General features: G+C 55.2%; 1 protein-coding gene across 1 annotated transcript; it reads right to left on the reverse strand.

Annotated features, from left to right (window-relative positions):
- Positions 1-413: 413 nt before the first annotated feature.
- Positions 414-12,819, reverse strand: LOC113983815 (P-selectin-like). The gene is given in 20 exon segments (XM_027713316.2): positions 414-739; positions 880-935; positions 1,117-1,147; positions 1,513-1,632; positions 1,774-1,959; positions 2,124-2,309; positions 2,438-2,602; positions 2,605-2,616; positions 2,751-2,936; positions 3,079-3,264; positions 3,400-3,585; positions 3,722-3,907; positions 4,041-4,226; positions 4,362-4,547; positions 4,682-4,867; positions 6,945-7,127; positions 7,240-7,347; positions 7,443-7,832; positions 9,872-9,959; positions 10,943-12,819. Coding segments are annotated over 19 exon segments (2,835 nt in total). The 5' UTR covers positions 10,952-12,819; the 3' UTR covers positions 414-739; position 880.
- Positions 12,820-13,907: the final 1,088 nt, after the last annotated feature.

Consider the following 13,907-nt stretch of genomic DNA (forward strand, 5'->3'; position numbering starts at 1 on the left):
TATCCAACCTGAACCTCCCCTGGTACAGCTTAAGACTGTGTCCTCTCATCCTGTCGCTAGTTGCCCCGGAGAAGAGACCATCCCCAGCTGGCTAAAACCTCCTTTCAGGGAGTTGTAGAGAGTGATGAGGTCTCCCTTGAGCCTCCTCTTCTCCAGGCTGAACAACCCCAGCTCCCTCAGCCTCTCCTCACAGCACTTGTGCTCGAGTCCCTTCACCAGCCTTGTTGCTCTTCTCTGGACCTGCTCCAGCACCTCAATGTCCTTCCTGAACTGAAGGGCCCAGAGCTGGACACAGTACTTGGAAGTGCAGCCTCAGCAGTATCGAGTAGAGGGGAAGAATCACTTCCCTGGTCCTGTTGGCCACACTATTTGATGGAGACCTTCCCCCCCTCCCAAGCACACAGAGACACTGGTTGGACACAGGCATTTATTTGGGCCCTGCTGACACAAGCCCGTCCCTGGGGCAGCCAAGGGGGAATGTCCAAATTCACAGGGAATGTCCACGGGTCAAGCAGCAGGCTGCCCACATGAGACAGTGGCCCATGGCCCCAGACAGGTCTCCAGCACCTTTCCTGGAGGCAGCTTCCCCTCCTGGTGGTATGTGCAGTGTGGGCACAGTCTCCACAGGCAGTGCTGGTCCGGGCTGCAGCTCTAGGCATGGAGTCCCTCTGGGCCCCACCAGCAGCTCCCACTGGGTCTGCAGCACTGGGGGACACAGTGGGGTTCAGTCATGGGCAGGCTGGAAGCACAGAAGAGATGGAGCTGGTGTTACCCACTTTGGTCCCCAAGGGTGTCCCCACCTGGGAGCGCTCCAGCCAGGAGGATGGCTGCTCAGGTGAATTTTGAACAGGGTGCTGTGAGTGTCTTGACAGCACTCACCTCACAGGTTGGCATCATACGCTGCGTTGGTGAAGATGCCTGGTGATCCTAGGTCACTGCAGGGCAAACACAAGGGTGTCACCTTGGACAGTGCAGGAGTGTGTGAAGGGCAGGTGTTAACACAGCCCTGTCAGCCCCCAAGATGCTCCCATTGCATATAAAAGCAGCCTCACACAGGCAGATCTGAGTGACAACAGTGACCACTGGGCTGTGAGAGTCACAGGGAATGGCTCTCACCTGGTGGGGTTCAGGAGCTTCTTCTTCTCCTCTGATAATGGTGTTGAAATATCCATGGGGACAGAACAGATAGAAAAGAAAAAACCAGATGTTTAGTGAAGATGGTGAGAAGCTGGAGCAGAAGTATGGGATGGAGCGGGGAGGGGCAGAAGCATTTCCTGTCTCCTTCACAGTAAGGGTGTTATCTGGCTCTGCCCTCCAAAGCTGGCTGCTGACACTTTCAGCTCAACAAACTGCCACGGAACCATGCAACTTGCAGCAAATAAGACGCTTGGATTGAGGCAGTCACACCGTTAAACTCTTCTGATCATCCCACCCTCCCCAGGGACTCTGTAACCACCGTGCCTGAGAGCCCCTGGACAAAGCTATTGTGGGCTGTGGGAGGTGTTTCCATACCTCTGTCACTGAGGCGCTTGGCAAGGATGGCAATGAGCCCCCCAGAGAGCACAAGACCAGCTACTGTCAGGGCTGTGCCACTGCTGTAAGCCAGGACTTGCTTTAAGAAGGCACCATCCTCTGAAACAGATCCACAGACCCCCAAGTTAGAAAGTTGCCAGGACTTCTCAGCCCCTGGAGTGCCCTCACCACATTCAAGACGCACTTGCAAGAAAGCTGGACCCCCCCGCAGCACTAGAGGAGCAGGGGGTCCCACCATACCTGCACAGACAGGAGGATGCCTGGTCCAGTTCCCTGTGGCCTCACACCAGAGCACCTCTGCTCCCATCCGAACAAACCCCTCCTCACAGGAAAAGGTGCACGTGGAGTTGTAGGTGAAGTTCCCATGCACGTGAGAGCAGCTCAGCTGGCCTCTGCTGGGGGGGTCCAGCACTGGGCAGCTGATGGCTGGAGATAAAGCACAGCAGCAGTATTAGAGGACAGGACTGATGGTAGTGAGACAGGGACACTTGGGCTGGGAAGCCAGGGGATGAACTGACATAGACTGAGGCACTGGAAAAGCAGTCTGCTACAACAGCACTCCCAGACAGGTGTGAGATCATGAGATTTACCTTTGCATTGTGGGGCGTCCCCAGTCCAGGTCCCCATGGCTGTGCACTTGCGGCTTTCTGGCCCCATCAGCACAAACCCTTTCTGGCAGGAGAAGGCACACGTGGAGCCAAAGGTGAAGTCCCCAAGCGGGTGGGAGCAGGAAGCCTGGCCCATCTTCGGAGTGGTCAGTGCTGAGCATTTGATGGCTGCAAGGGTAAAAAGGCACACCTCAGAAAGGAGCCTGGGATACTACAGTGTTGGGACCAGGGGGCTGGGGAACATCCTAGTGCCACCCCAAGGCCAACGACACACTGAGCTCTGGCAGCAGCTCTACCTTCACAGCGTGGGGCATGTGCCGTCCATGTCCCCATGGCCGTGCACTCCCGATGCTCCGGCCCCATCAGCACAAACCCCGTCTGGCAGGAGAAGGCACACATGGAGCCAAAGGTGAAATTGCCGTGGAGATGGGAGCAGTTCAGTTCTCCCCAGTCTGGAGCACTGGGCAGGCAATGGCTGCAGAATGAAGAGGTACGCTTCAAGCAGGAGCTTGGGAACTGGGAGACGAAAATTCTGGGACCAAGGGGCTGGGGAATATCACACCGTCATCCCAAGGCAAATGACACCCTGCACTCTGGCAGCAGCTCTACCTTCACAACGTGGGGCATCCCCCGTCCATGTCCCCGTGGCTGTGCACTGGCGGCTCTCTGACCCCATGAGTGCAAACCCTGTCTGGCAGGAGAAGGCACACATGGAGCCAAAGGCGAAGTCTCCGTGGAGGTGGGAGCAGTTCAGCTCTCCCCGGTCTGGAGCACTGAGCACTGGACAGGCAATGGCTGCAGGGACAGAGAGACATTTTCAAGCAGGAGCCTGGGTACTTATGAGGCTAAACTGTTGGAACAAGAAGACCAAGAGGGTCCTCTGCGGAACATCCCATGGTCAACCTGAGGCATGTGACACCTTGAGCAGCAGCAATACCTCTGCATTGTGGTGTGTCCCTGGTCCAGACTCCCGTGGCCATGCACTCACGGCTCTCTGGTCCAATCAGTGCAAACCCTTTCTGGCAGGAGAAGGCACATGTGGAGCCAAAGGTGAAGCTGCCGTGGAGGTGGGAGCAGTTCAGCTCTCCCTGGTCTGGAGCACTGAGCACTGGGCAGGCAATGGCTGCATGGCAAAAAAGAACACTTCAGGAAGGAGGTTGGGGACTACAATGCTAAACTCTTATGATGAAAGGACCAAAACACTGAAGAACATCCCAGGTCAACCTATGGCCTGAGACACCTTGAGCAGCAGCTCTACCTTCACATCGTGTTGCATCCCCTGTCCATGTCCCTGTGGCCATGCACTCACGCCTCTCTGACCCAACCAGTGCAAACCCCATCTGGCAGGAGAAGGTACATATGGTGCTGAAGGCAAAGTCTCCATGGACATGGGAGCAGTTGAGCTCTCCCTGGTCTGGAGCACTGAGCACTGGGCAGGTGATGGCTGCAGGGTAAAGAAGCACATTTCAAGTAAGAGTCTGTGGACTACGTGGGTCAGCTGTTGGAATGAGAGGACCAAGACACCCAAGAGCATCTCATGGTCACTCTAAGGCCTGTGACACCTTGAGAAGCAGCTCTACCTTTGCACTGTGGGGTGTCCCCAGTCCAGGTCCCCGTGGCCATGCATTCACGGGTCTCTGACCCCTTCAGCACAAACCCCATCTGGCAGGAGAAGACACACGTGGAGCCAAAGGTGAAGTTCCCATGGAGATGGGAGCAGTTCAGCTCTCCCCAGTCTGGAGTATTGAGCACTGGACAGGCAATGGCTGCAAGGATAGAGAAAAACTTCAAGCAGGATCCTAGATACTATGAGGCTAAACTGTTCAATCTGAGAGGCTTGGAAAAACCCAAGTGTGACCCCAAGGCCAGTGACATCTTGAGCTCTAGCAATAGCTCTACCTTCGCAGTGTGGAGTGTCTTCAGACCAGGTCCCTGTGGCCATGCACTCAGAGATGTCTGGCCCCATCAGCACAAACCCTTTCTGGCAGGAGAAGGCACATGTAGAACCAAAGGTGAAGTTCCCATGGAGATGGGAGCAGTTCAACTCTCCTTGGTCTGGTGCATTGAGCACAGGGCAGGTGACAGCTGAAAGGACAGAGACACAATTCAAGCAGGAGTCTGGGGAATACAAGGATAAACTGTTGGAATGAAAGGACCATGACACTGGAGAACATTCCATGGTCAACCAGAAGCCTGTGACAGCTTAAGCAGCAGCAATACCTTCACAGCGTGGGATGTCTCCAGTCCATGTCCCCATGGCCGTGCACTCCCGATGCTCCGGCCCCATCAGCACAAACCCCGTCTGGCAGGAGAAGGCACACGTGGAGCCAAAGGTGAAATTGCCGTGGAGATGGGAGCAGTTCAGTTCTCCCCAGTCTGGAGCACTGAGCACTGGGCAGGCAATGGCTGCAGAATGAAGAGGTACGCTTCAAGCAGGAGCTTGGGAACTGGGAGACGAAAATTCTGGGACCAAGGGGCTGGGGAATATCACACCGTCATCCCAAGGCAAATGACACCCTGCACTGTGGCAGCAGCTCTACCTTCACAACGTGGGGCATCCCCCGTCCATGTCCCCGTGGCTGTGCACTGGCGGCTCTCTGATCCCATGAGTGCAAACCCTGTCTGGCAGGAGAAGGCACACATGGAGCCAAAGGCGAAGTCTCCGTGGAGGTGGGAGCAGTTCAGCTCTCCCTGGTCTGGAGCACTGAGCACCGGGCAGGTGATGGCTGCAATGGGAGAGCAAGTCTCAGAGACAGAATAGATGAGGTTAAATCTAAGGATTAGGGCTGAATCCAAATCAAAGGAAACCAAAGCTGTGGTCATATGTCTTCAGCTTGCCTTTCTCACCCAGACTCGCCTCTTCAAAAACAGTAGTTGGTACAATGCTTTTTCTGCCCTACGAGTGATTTGCTGGGGGGCACACAATTGCTGCTCTGCAAGAGCCCTGTTTATCCCTTGCACTACCCTGCGTTGAAGGCCCTGGGATGTAGGACCACACCTGCTGCAGTCTACTTGCCTCCCTTCCTTTATTGGAGCAGAGACCTGACTCTATCCTTGTCACAGTGGCAGGGGAATGGCTTTGGGGCTGTAGAGGACCAGGTGGGATGACGGCAATGGCTACAAGGGTTGTGTGCCAGCGTCCCCAGGCTGTGGCCAGGATGTGCTTTGCTGCATGCCAGGGCAGCACCCAGCATTTGCTGGGGTGAGTGGCTCTGCTGCCTGCGGGACCACTGCAGGTTAGTGCCGGGAGGACATTTAACACCCCCATCACCCAGCCCAGCTGAAACACACCCCATCTACTGTACCTTCGGCTTTCAGACCAACACCAAATACTTTCCTAGGTAGACTTTTCCTTTCGTAGCTGTTTTACAGGCAAGTCTGCTTTCCCACAGAATTCCCAGAGGTGCCTATTGGTGAACATGTCATGCGGATGGGAGCAAGTGACCCAGCCCCTTTTGGGGCCAACAATGACCATGGAACAGCTGCAGGCAGGCACAGGGCATGGTTTCAGACAGGGCAGGCAGCCTTGTCCTTCACAGCCCTCACAGCACCATCAGCCTCACCACAGCAGGAACCTCTGCTCATTTTTGGAGTAAGCCCAACTGGCAATGGTTACTAACACTGCTTTGTAATCACAAGCAACCGTCTGACTCATCTGATTCTTTGCAAGAAACAAGAATCAATCATACATACAGCCAGCAGGAAAAAAACAAGGGGCTGGGAAAACAAGCCTCTGGGAACTTGAAAAGCCTGGAGCAGGCAGGCACAGCCCAGCTTGCCTAGGGGGACTTCCATAAAATTGGGAGCCAGCTCCTGCCCCTGCTGGGATGGTGACTACAGAGAATCACATCACAGCTCCATGGCTGTTGTCTTAACTGCAGAAAGTTTTGTTGGTCTCAGGTGCCTAAAGTAAGCACTGGGTTGGACTACAGGCACACCTTGCACAGGCATCATTAGCAGCACTAACTTCAAGGCAGGCTTTCTTTTTTAAGAATACATGTACAGAGATGCTGTTTGGCCCCTGGCAGTTTCTGCTGGGTCTCCCAATAGAGAGGGTCCCCAGTTGCGTCCCATGTCTGCTCCAGTCCTTGGCTCATCCCATCCTTGTGCAAGGCTGCAGCACAGGAAAGGTGGAGCAAGGCTCTCACATCCCCAAAAAAGCCCAGCACTTCCCTGGGACGCGTGGTGCCTGGCTGCAAGCCCTCAAGCCACCAACAGGAAGACTTTCCCTGCCCCTGCAGCATAACACACCACAGCTTTCTCTCCTCTGTGGCTTCCTGCCACACTCTGTCCCTCCCAGCTTATATCTAACCTCATTTCATGGGTCCTTGTCCCCAACTCAAGGCAGCTCGATGTGGCCTGCCAGGATACCCCCTTTCCCTGGCTGCAGGACAGCAGCCCCTCTTTTTTCTGAGGACCTTCAAGATGCCAAGCACCTTGCCAAGGCAGATCGGAGTGGGCTTGGGGAGATGAAGGCTGTGCCACTGGGTTGACAGAGGTGCTAAGACACCATCCTGACCCCTTGCTTAGTGCACAAAGGGTGCTGACATCTGGGTGGAATTCAGGACAGCGAGCAAGGGCACTGGGACAGCCAGGCAGAGCAAGGGGCTTATTCAGAGCTCACAGCTGCTCTGCTCATTGCAGCCTCAAGAGGGAATCGCCTCCTGCATCAGCACCAGGAGATGCTTCCACAAAGGGCAGGGCACGGCAAGACTTGCCTGAGCAGCATTGGGCACATAGTGCTGGTCCCCCTAAAGCATCAGTGCTGTATCCCTGAGACTCCCAGGCCCTGAGAGGTCCTACCTGTGCAGATGGGGATGTCTGCTGACCATTCCTGGGAAGGCAGGCACCGCAGCATGCCCATCCCTTGCTGCTTGAACCCCTCCTGGCACCCAAACACGCAGGTGGAGTTGTAGCTGAAGTTTCCGTAGGGATGGCTGCAGTTCATGTGCGCTCCCTTGGGCTTCAGCTCAGCACACTGCACAACTGGGAGAGACACATCACTGCCAGCCCATTAGGAGCACAGGGAACTTGCCCAGTTTGCCACCAAGGCTCAGGCTCTCCAACAGGGAGGGAAGGATGGGTATGGATGGCTCACCATACTGGCACTCGGGGCCGTGGAAGCCGGGGTAGCACTCGCAGCGGTAGCTCCCAATGGTCTCCACGCACTCGCCGCGCTGGCTGCATGAGGAGGGCTGGCAGGAGGCTGCACACACAGAGAATGGTCATCAGGAGCTGCTGGCCACCCTGGTGGTCCCCAGCCCACCCAATCCAGGTCTGGGCCACAGTCCCCCTACTAACCCTTGTAACACAGCGCCTTTTTCTTCCGGCTGCAGGGCTCGTCATTCCATTTGCCCGACTGCTCCTTCCGCTTGATGTAGATCTCCACGCAGTCCTGGTTGGAGCGGCGGTTGTTGGGCTCCCCAACTGCCCAGTTCTCTGCCTCCTTTGTCAGAACCTTCCTGGTGCCCACCCAGGTCCAGATGCCTCCCAGCTTGCGGATGCCAATCCAGTAGTAGGTCCCATGGCGGGGCAGGTTCTCGTTGAGGTACTCGATCTCCTCCTTGTTCTGGATTGCCACCAGGTCGGTAAAGAAGGTCTGGCAGTAATTCCTGGCCTGATCCCATGTGTAGTCCCCTCGGTCACTGTAGTAGTACTTCCAGGCATCCACCTCCTCCCACAACAGCATGCCTGTGAGAGAAGGTGAAGTCTGGGATCAATGCAGAAAGGATGGAGCCGGGTCAGGGATGGGATCCCTTAGGGCATGAGGGTGGTCTAAGCCTGGCCAGTGATCAGCTGAGTGAGGGGATGGGATGAAATGGCAAATGTGGATGAGAATGGAGCTCTAAGGGTACATGGAGACCTGGGTAGATCAGGCATGGCAGAAGGAACTGAAAACAAGGGGATGGCACAGGGATGAGGAAGATGGGGGAGACAGGGTGAAGGCTGAGACAGTGGGCAACATGGGGCAGGCAGAGTGCAGGTGGCAGAAGGACCCCAAGTGGTGATGCCAACCCCTTCTCCAACACAAGTATTGAAAACCCAGCCCCTGTTCCCTGTTCCCCTGCCCACAAAAAAATTTCCCAAAGGGGAAAACCCTGCTTCAAGACGGTTCCTTAAACATGGTTCCTTCCTTGAGTGCAGAAGTGTGCCACTTCGGTTTTCTTCCTTTACAGTGTTACATCAGAGTCAGATTGGAGCAAGGCAGAGCAACAGGTATGCCCTCACTCCCAAAAGCATTTGGATCCCAACCTGCTCATCTGAGCTAGAGATGGTCTGAGGAGTCTTGTAAAACTCAGTGTTGCAAAACAAGATCTTACAAAAGTCAAACTCACATCCTGGTCATGCCTACCAGGCAGGACATGGCCAGAGATTAACTGGAACCCATAGCCACAAGTGAAGGACACTTTGCTGAAACCCTGCTCTTATTTACTGCATTTCACACCACAACTTTACGCAATCAAAGGGTTTTAGCCACAAAAAGAAGCTTCCCCCCTTCTCCCCAAAAGTAGGTATCTCCACAACAGCTGAAAGTGATATGGTATTCATATTTTCATTTGTCAGAAAGTGATATGGGAATAAAAGCCTGCTCCAAACAACCAGCCTGGGGTGCCTTGTGTCTCAGGAGAGCACACCACACTGCAGTTATACAAAGGTCTGGGCATCACAGAATAGATGCAAATTTAGGGCTTCTCAAGTCTAATTAGAGCTGTAGTTTGGCCAATAATTATATATTTTTCTAAGTAAATTCTCATAATTTGTCTAGTTTTCCTTGTGAAAGAGCAAACTATCCACTTTGTTCAACAAAAACTGAAGCTGAGGAAAATGTGGTTTCCCACTACAGCCCTCATCTTTCCCCTTTGGGAATTTGGGGCTCCAGGACAGAAGCTCAGGGCACCTTCTGGGAGCCTGCCCCATCCTCAGTTCCCACTGCCCCCTTCTGGCCCTCACTGACTCCCCAGTCAACTCCTTGGCTCCCTTGGCAGCCCTGATACCTCTTCCCAGGGTGGTGCTCAGCACCCTCCACACTCCAGCTGTCTTTGCATTTTTCTTTTCCCCTCAGAGCTAAATCTCAGACTCCTCCTAACACTTCTGCATTTGCCTCATTTCTGTTCCTTAGCTCAGTCATGAGAGGTCCTTTGGAAAATAATTCAGCTCACAGAGGATTTCCAGGGACAGAGCAGTCAACAGCAGGTTTTGCTCTGTGCAATGCCAGCATGTGAAGGAAATATCCTACAGGCAGCAAAACCAAACTCTTTTCTACTCTGATTTCTCCTCCTGATGTCAATTAGCAGCTCTAGTTCTGCGTGGTGCTGCCCCAGCTGTACTCCCAACCCTTGCACCTGTGTGTCCTGTGCCCGTGTCCATGCCCAACTCTGCAGCACAGGCGTGGGTGTAGACAGTGGGTAGAGCTGCTGCTGCCTTTCTCCAGTTCACAGTAGGGTGCAGCAGCTGCCATGCTGCATGTGGGGAACCAGACACCCTGCAAGGACCCCACATGCAGCCAAGCTCACCCTGGGGGAGCGTGGACTGCCTGGAGGAAGCTGGCCTGAGCAGACACAGCCCCCTCCCAGCCTAGGAGGATCCAGCTGGAGCTGGCAGCCACAAGGGTTGTGACTGATGACCCTCCAAAATAACACTGGAGCTGCCCTGCTCCAGTTTCCCAGACCTGCAGACTCCTCGGCAGCAGGGTCACACGGGGCTCACTGAGCGGGCGGTGGGTGACTTACCCCATGTGATGGCAGCGATGCCCAGGTAGATGCCACGAGAGCCCAGAGTCCATGTCCTCCCAGCAGACTGCAGTCCCACAGCAGTGCCCTGACAGGGAGGGAGATGTGAGCACGCACATCCCAAGAGGCTCACACACACCCACAGTGCTGCCAGGTGGACATGAGGGCACGGTTCTTGTGCCAGTTCACACACAGGCATGGATAGTGCTGCCAGGTATGGCTCTGCTGCAGAAAGGGCCCTTCCAGGGAGGCACTCTGGGGGGCTGTGCCTGCAGCACGGCTGAGCAGTAAGGGAGACACTGCTGGCAATGCAGTTCACTCCTGGGGAGTCCCTAAATCCAGGGCATGTCCTGTGGCCTCCCAGCACTTTCTGCTCAGCCAGGGCTGGCATCTGCCTTGCAGTGGCAGTGCCCTGGGTGCCTGGCAGTGCCCTGGGTGCCTGGGGTCACCCAGGCAAAGTGTCTCTGGAGCAGCCTGTGTGTGTCCCACAGCCCCCGACAGTGGCACTAGCTCCTCTCAGTGCCTGCCCATAGCCCTGCCCTCCTCCAAATCCCCTTTTCCAGGCAGACCCTGAGTCACCCCCAAGGAAAGGAGCAGGACCTACCATGCTGGTGCTCCAGACACGCTGTGCCTAGCCAGTGGCAGTGCCAGGCGTGTGTGGTCCCCGGCAGGCAGCGGTGCTCACACTTCCTCTGAGCCTGCAGAGCATCACTCCCTGCCCTTGGCCTCTTCCCCTCCCACCCCGGCCCCACTGCCAGCCCTCATCCTGCCCCACATCGCCTCCCACACCACAGGGCTCTCCCACCCCAAGAAACCCTTCTCTCACCTGGGGCTGGAAGGGAACAGCGGGGTCCCCACTGGCCATAGCCCTGGTGGGACTCAGCTCAGCACCAGCCCCATGGCATGGGAGCTGAGTGCATCCCCACACTGCCATAGGGATGTGACAAGCACAGGAGCTGACCCACAACCAGCCAGAATTGCCCAAGCCCCCCAGGAGGTGGAAAAAGGTCCCCCAGGAAGGGTTCAACCCCAGCCCATGGTGCCCGGGGCACCAAGACCTCTCTGACCCACCATGTCCATGTGGCAGCATCCACGCTGGTGGTTGGGAGGCAGAGGAGGGATGAGGTGCGATGAGGTCCCACAGGGGCTGAGTGGGAGCGTGGCTCACAGCCTCCCAGCTCTCATGCTGGATGCTCTCCTTGCATGCAGTTTTGTTCTGGCTGTGAATCCTCATATACTGCTTATAAACAGTTACTTACACAATGTATTTTCCTGTCCTTATCTTTATAAGAAAGGTCCAATAATATGCCAGAGGAACTTCCCCTGACTTCTTAATTTCCATTAGAAACTTCCACCGGAGTTTCAGGAATATGCCTAATTGCGTCCACCTCCCCTTGGATCATTCTTGAATCATAACAAATCTTTCCTTACCCTATTCTGCTCATACGTAAAACTGCCTTGGCAGGGTTTTCTGTAGGAATTACTCTGCTCGCTTCCAGCTAAAACCAAGCAAGAGCCATGCAGGTCACATTCATCTTCCAGTTCCAAAGAAATTGATTCTGCTCCACTGGGACTCATTCTAAACAAAAGGAGGAACCCATCCCACAAAAGTCATAACCCACTAATTACTTTACACTTGGCCAATACAAATGAAACTCAGTTCCTGTCTCTGGATATCTTCCTTGCATCATGTTTTACTGCAATTGTCTATTTCTATGGAATTACTGGGGATGAGTCTGTATGTCCAGTAATTCAGGAGCACTCACTTTCTAGCAGCTCATCTGCTGAGGGTGGTCAATTATGGCACAGGAGAGGCAGGCAGAGAGGCTGAGGGGCAGCTGCTGGGACAGGAGAGCATCTTCAAATGCTGAGGGTCAGCTGGCCAGGGTGGGAACTGCCTCTCCCACTGATGAGACACCTGCTGGGACTCACAGAGGTGTTTGTGGGTGTGTGGCCCAAGGAGAGAGCAGGCTGTGCCAGTTTCACTTCTGCTGAAACCCAACACGGTAGGGTAGAGTAGTAGAAAAAAAATATTCCCACCTTTATTTTTGTAACTACAAATAGTTTCTGGTATTGTTCTAAAAACAGAATCAAGGTGGCTGACACTCAGAGGTGGCTGCTGCTGCTGCAAAATACATGGCAGTACACGGCCAAGTTCAAAGCACTTTGTGGGATCAGGTACTCCATGCCCACAGATACCTGGGCTTAGAGAGGGGGTCCTACATGGCAGGACAGATACTGAGGGTTGTTTTGCAGGTAGTGGAAAAAGGTACACATGGTACGAGGAAGAGAAGACCCAAATCAGCTCTGCTGGGAGTTGGTTAATGGCCAGGAGCCCTTTCACATCTCAGATGATTTCCAAGGTTGGCTTCCCTGGAAGGGATTCAGGATGCTGCAGGACACATGCTCCCATTGGATTCCTGCTGCCTCACTTACCAAGGAAGGGCCTGTCCCTGCCTGAGCAGTGCAGGGATGTTGTAGGTGGAAAGATAGTGCACCCTGTGCCCACCCCTCTGAGGGCAGAGCGCAAGCTCCAAGCCAGGGCTTTGCTCAGCATGTACTCGAGGGAGCAGGTACAAAGATACTTTCTTGTGTTACCTCCTCACTGTCCCTCTGGACGCAGGGATCTGGAATGGAAATGTGCCTCCTTTACTGTGCCCCAGCGCTGAGCAACAGACAGAGGCAATGCTCTCTCTCCTGTGAGAGATCTGCCGCAGGCTCTGTCTCTGGGGAACGGGCAAGGGTATGTGTTGTTTACAGCAGAGGCTCCCGCCCCACGGTGGCACAGCCTGCTCCCCTCCTTGTGCAATGTCCCCGGAGAGGAACCGCAGAGGAACCGAGTCACCCTGGCACAGCCCGTCCGGCTCGGCTGCTGCCGGCGATAGAGGGGGCACCTTCCTGGGGAGCCCCCCTTGCCCCCGCGGAGGGCTCAGCAGCCCACTGGAGCAAGGAGGCACCCAATGGCACCCCTTTGGAAGTGTAGCATGGTACCAGTGAGGACCCACAGCCCTGGGGTGCAGCCTCGTTGCTGCTATCCCTCTGTTCCTCCTTGGGAACTCGGACAGCTCCCTCTGAAGCTTTAGAGGCATCTCCTGAGCACGGGAAGCAGATGATTCCCCTGCCTCCCCAGGTCCCCAGGGAGTGTTTGACCCAAAGGCTGTCCCTGATCTGCAGGGTGCCTTTGAACAAGTCTCCCAGCGTGGCACCTGGTGCACAACCCCAGCAGCCAGACCCTCCTCGGATGATCCTGGAGGAGAGCAGCACCCGATAAAAACTTTCTCACAATTGGGAAGTGTTTGGCCACACGGAGACGCATTGTGACTGCCACCCTGGACTGGAGGGGTGAGATGGTTGCAAGGATTAGTCAGGACCAGATGGACAGGGATGTTTCCAAGACAGTCCAAGGACAGTGGTACCCTACACCCCCCACCCACAGGGACCTTGCAACACTGGGACAGCCCTGGCTGTGGAATAGGGGGTTAGTTTTGGGGAAATCACTCCTGCCTACTCTTGTCCCTCTAAGAGATGTTTCTTTGATCTCAGCTGTAGGACAGCTCTCTGCCTCTTGTCTTTCACTGCCAAGGCAGTGATGGAGAGCCTTTTCACTGGGCATTACTGCCACTTGGGTAGCCCTGCCCATGCTGCCTGCTGCTCCCTGGCACTTGGCAGCAGCCACACGTGGGTGGCACAGATAAGGCTTTGCCAAACAGGATGCCAGGGGCGTAGGTAACATTGACCTTATCTCACTGCTTGTGTGGTAGGGTGTAAACAAGTGACTCTGCCCACCTGGGGAATCCCAGCACCCCTGCCCTGCCAGTGAGCTGGGGCACAGGGTGGGTATGGGGTGCTGGAGTGCATCTCCATGTGCCACATCCAAGGGCAGCCCTTCAGCCATGCAGGCAGTCCTTGCCCTAAGTGACAGCAGAATCACCCAGCCTGCAGAGCTGCTCCTGGGAACTGTGCTTGCTCTGCTTGTGCCCTGCCTAGCTCCCCGTGGCATTGTGCACCCCTGGAATGCCGAGCCAACCACTAACCT

Source organism: Pipra filicauda, unplaced genomic scaffold (genome assembly GCF_003945595.2).
Source record: "Pipra filicauda isolate LSUMZ 115617 unplaced genomic scaffold, ASM394559v2 scaffold76_size2844353_pilon, whole genome shotgun sequence".
Classification (NCBI taxonomy): Eukaryota; Metazoa; Chordata; class Aves; order Passeriformes; family Pipridae; genus Pipra; species Pipra filicauda.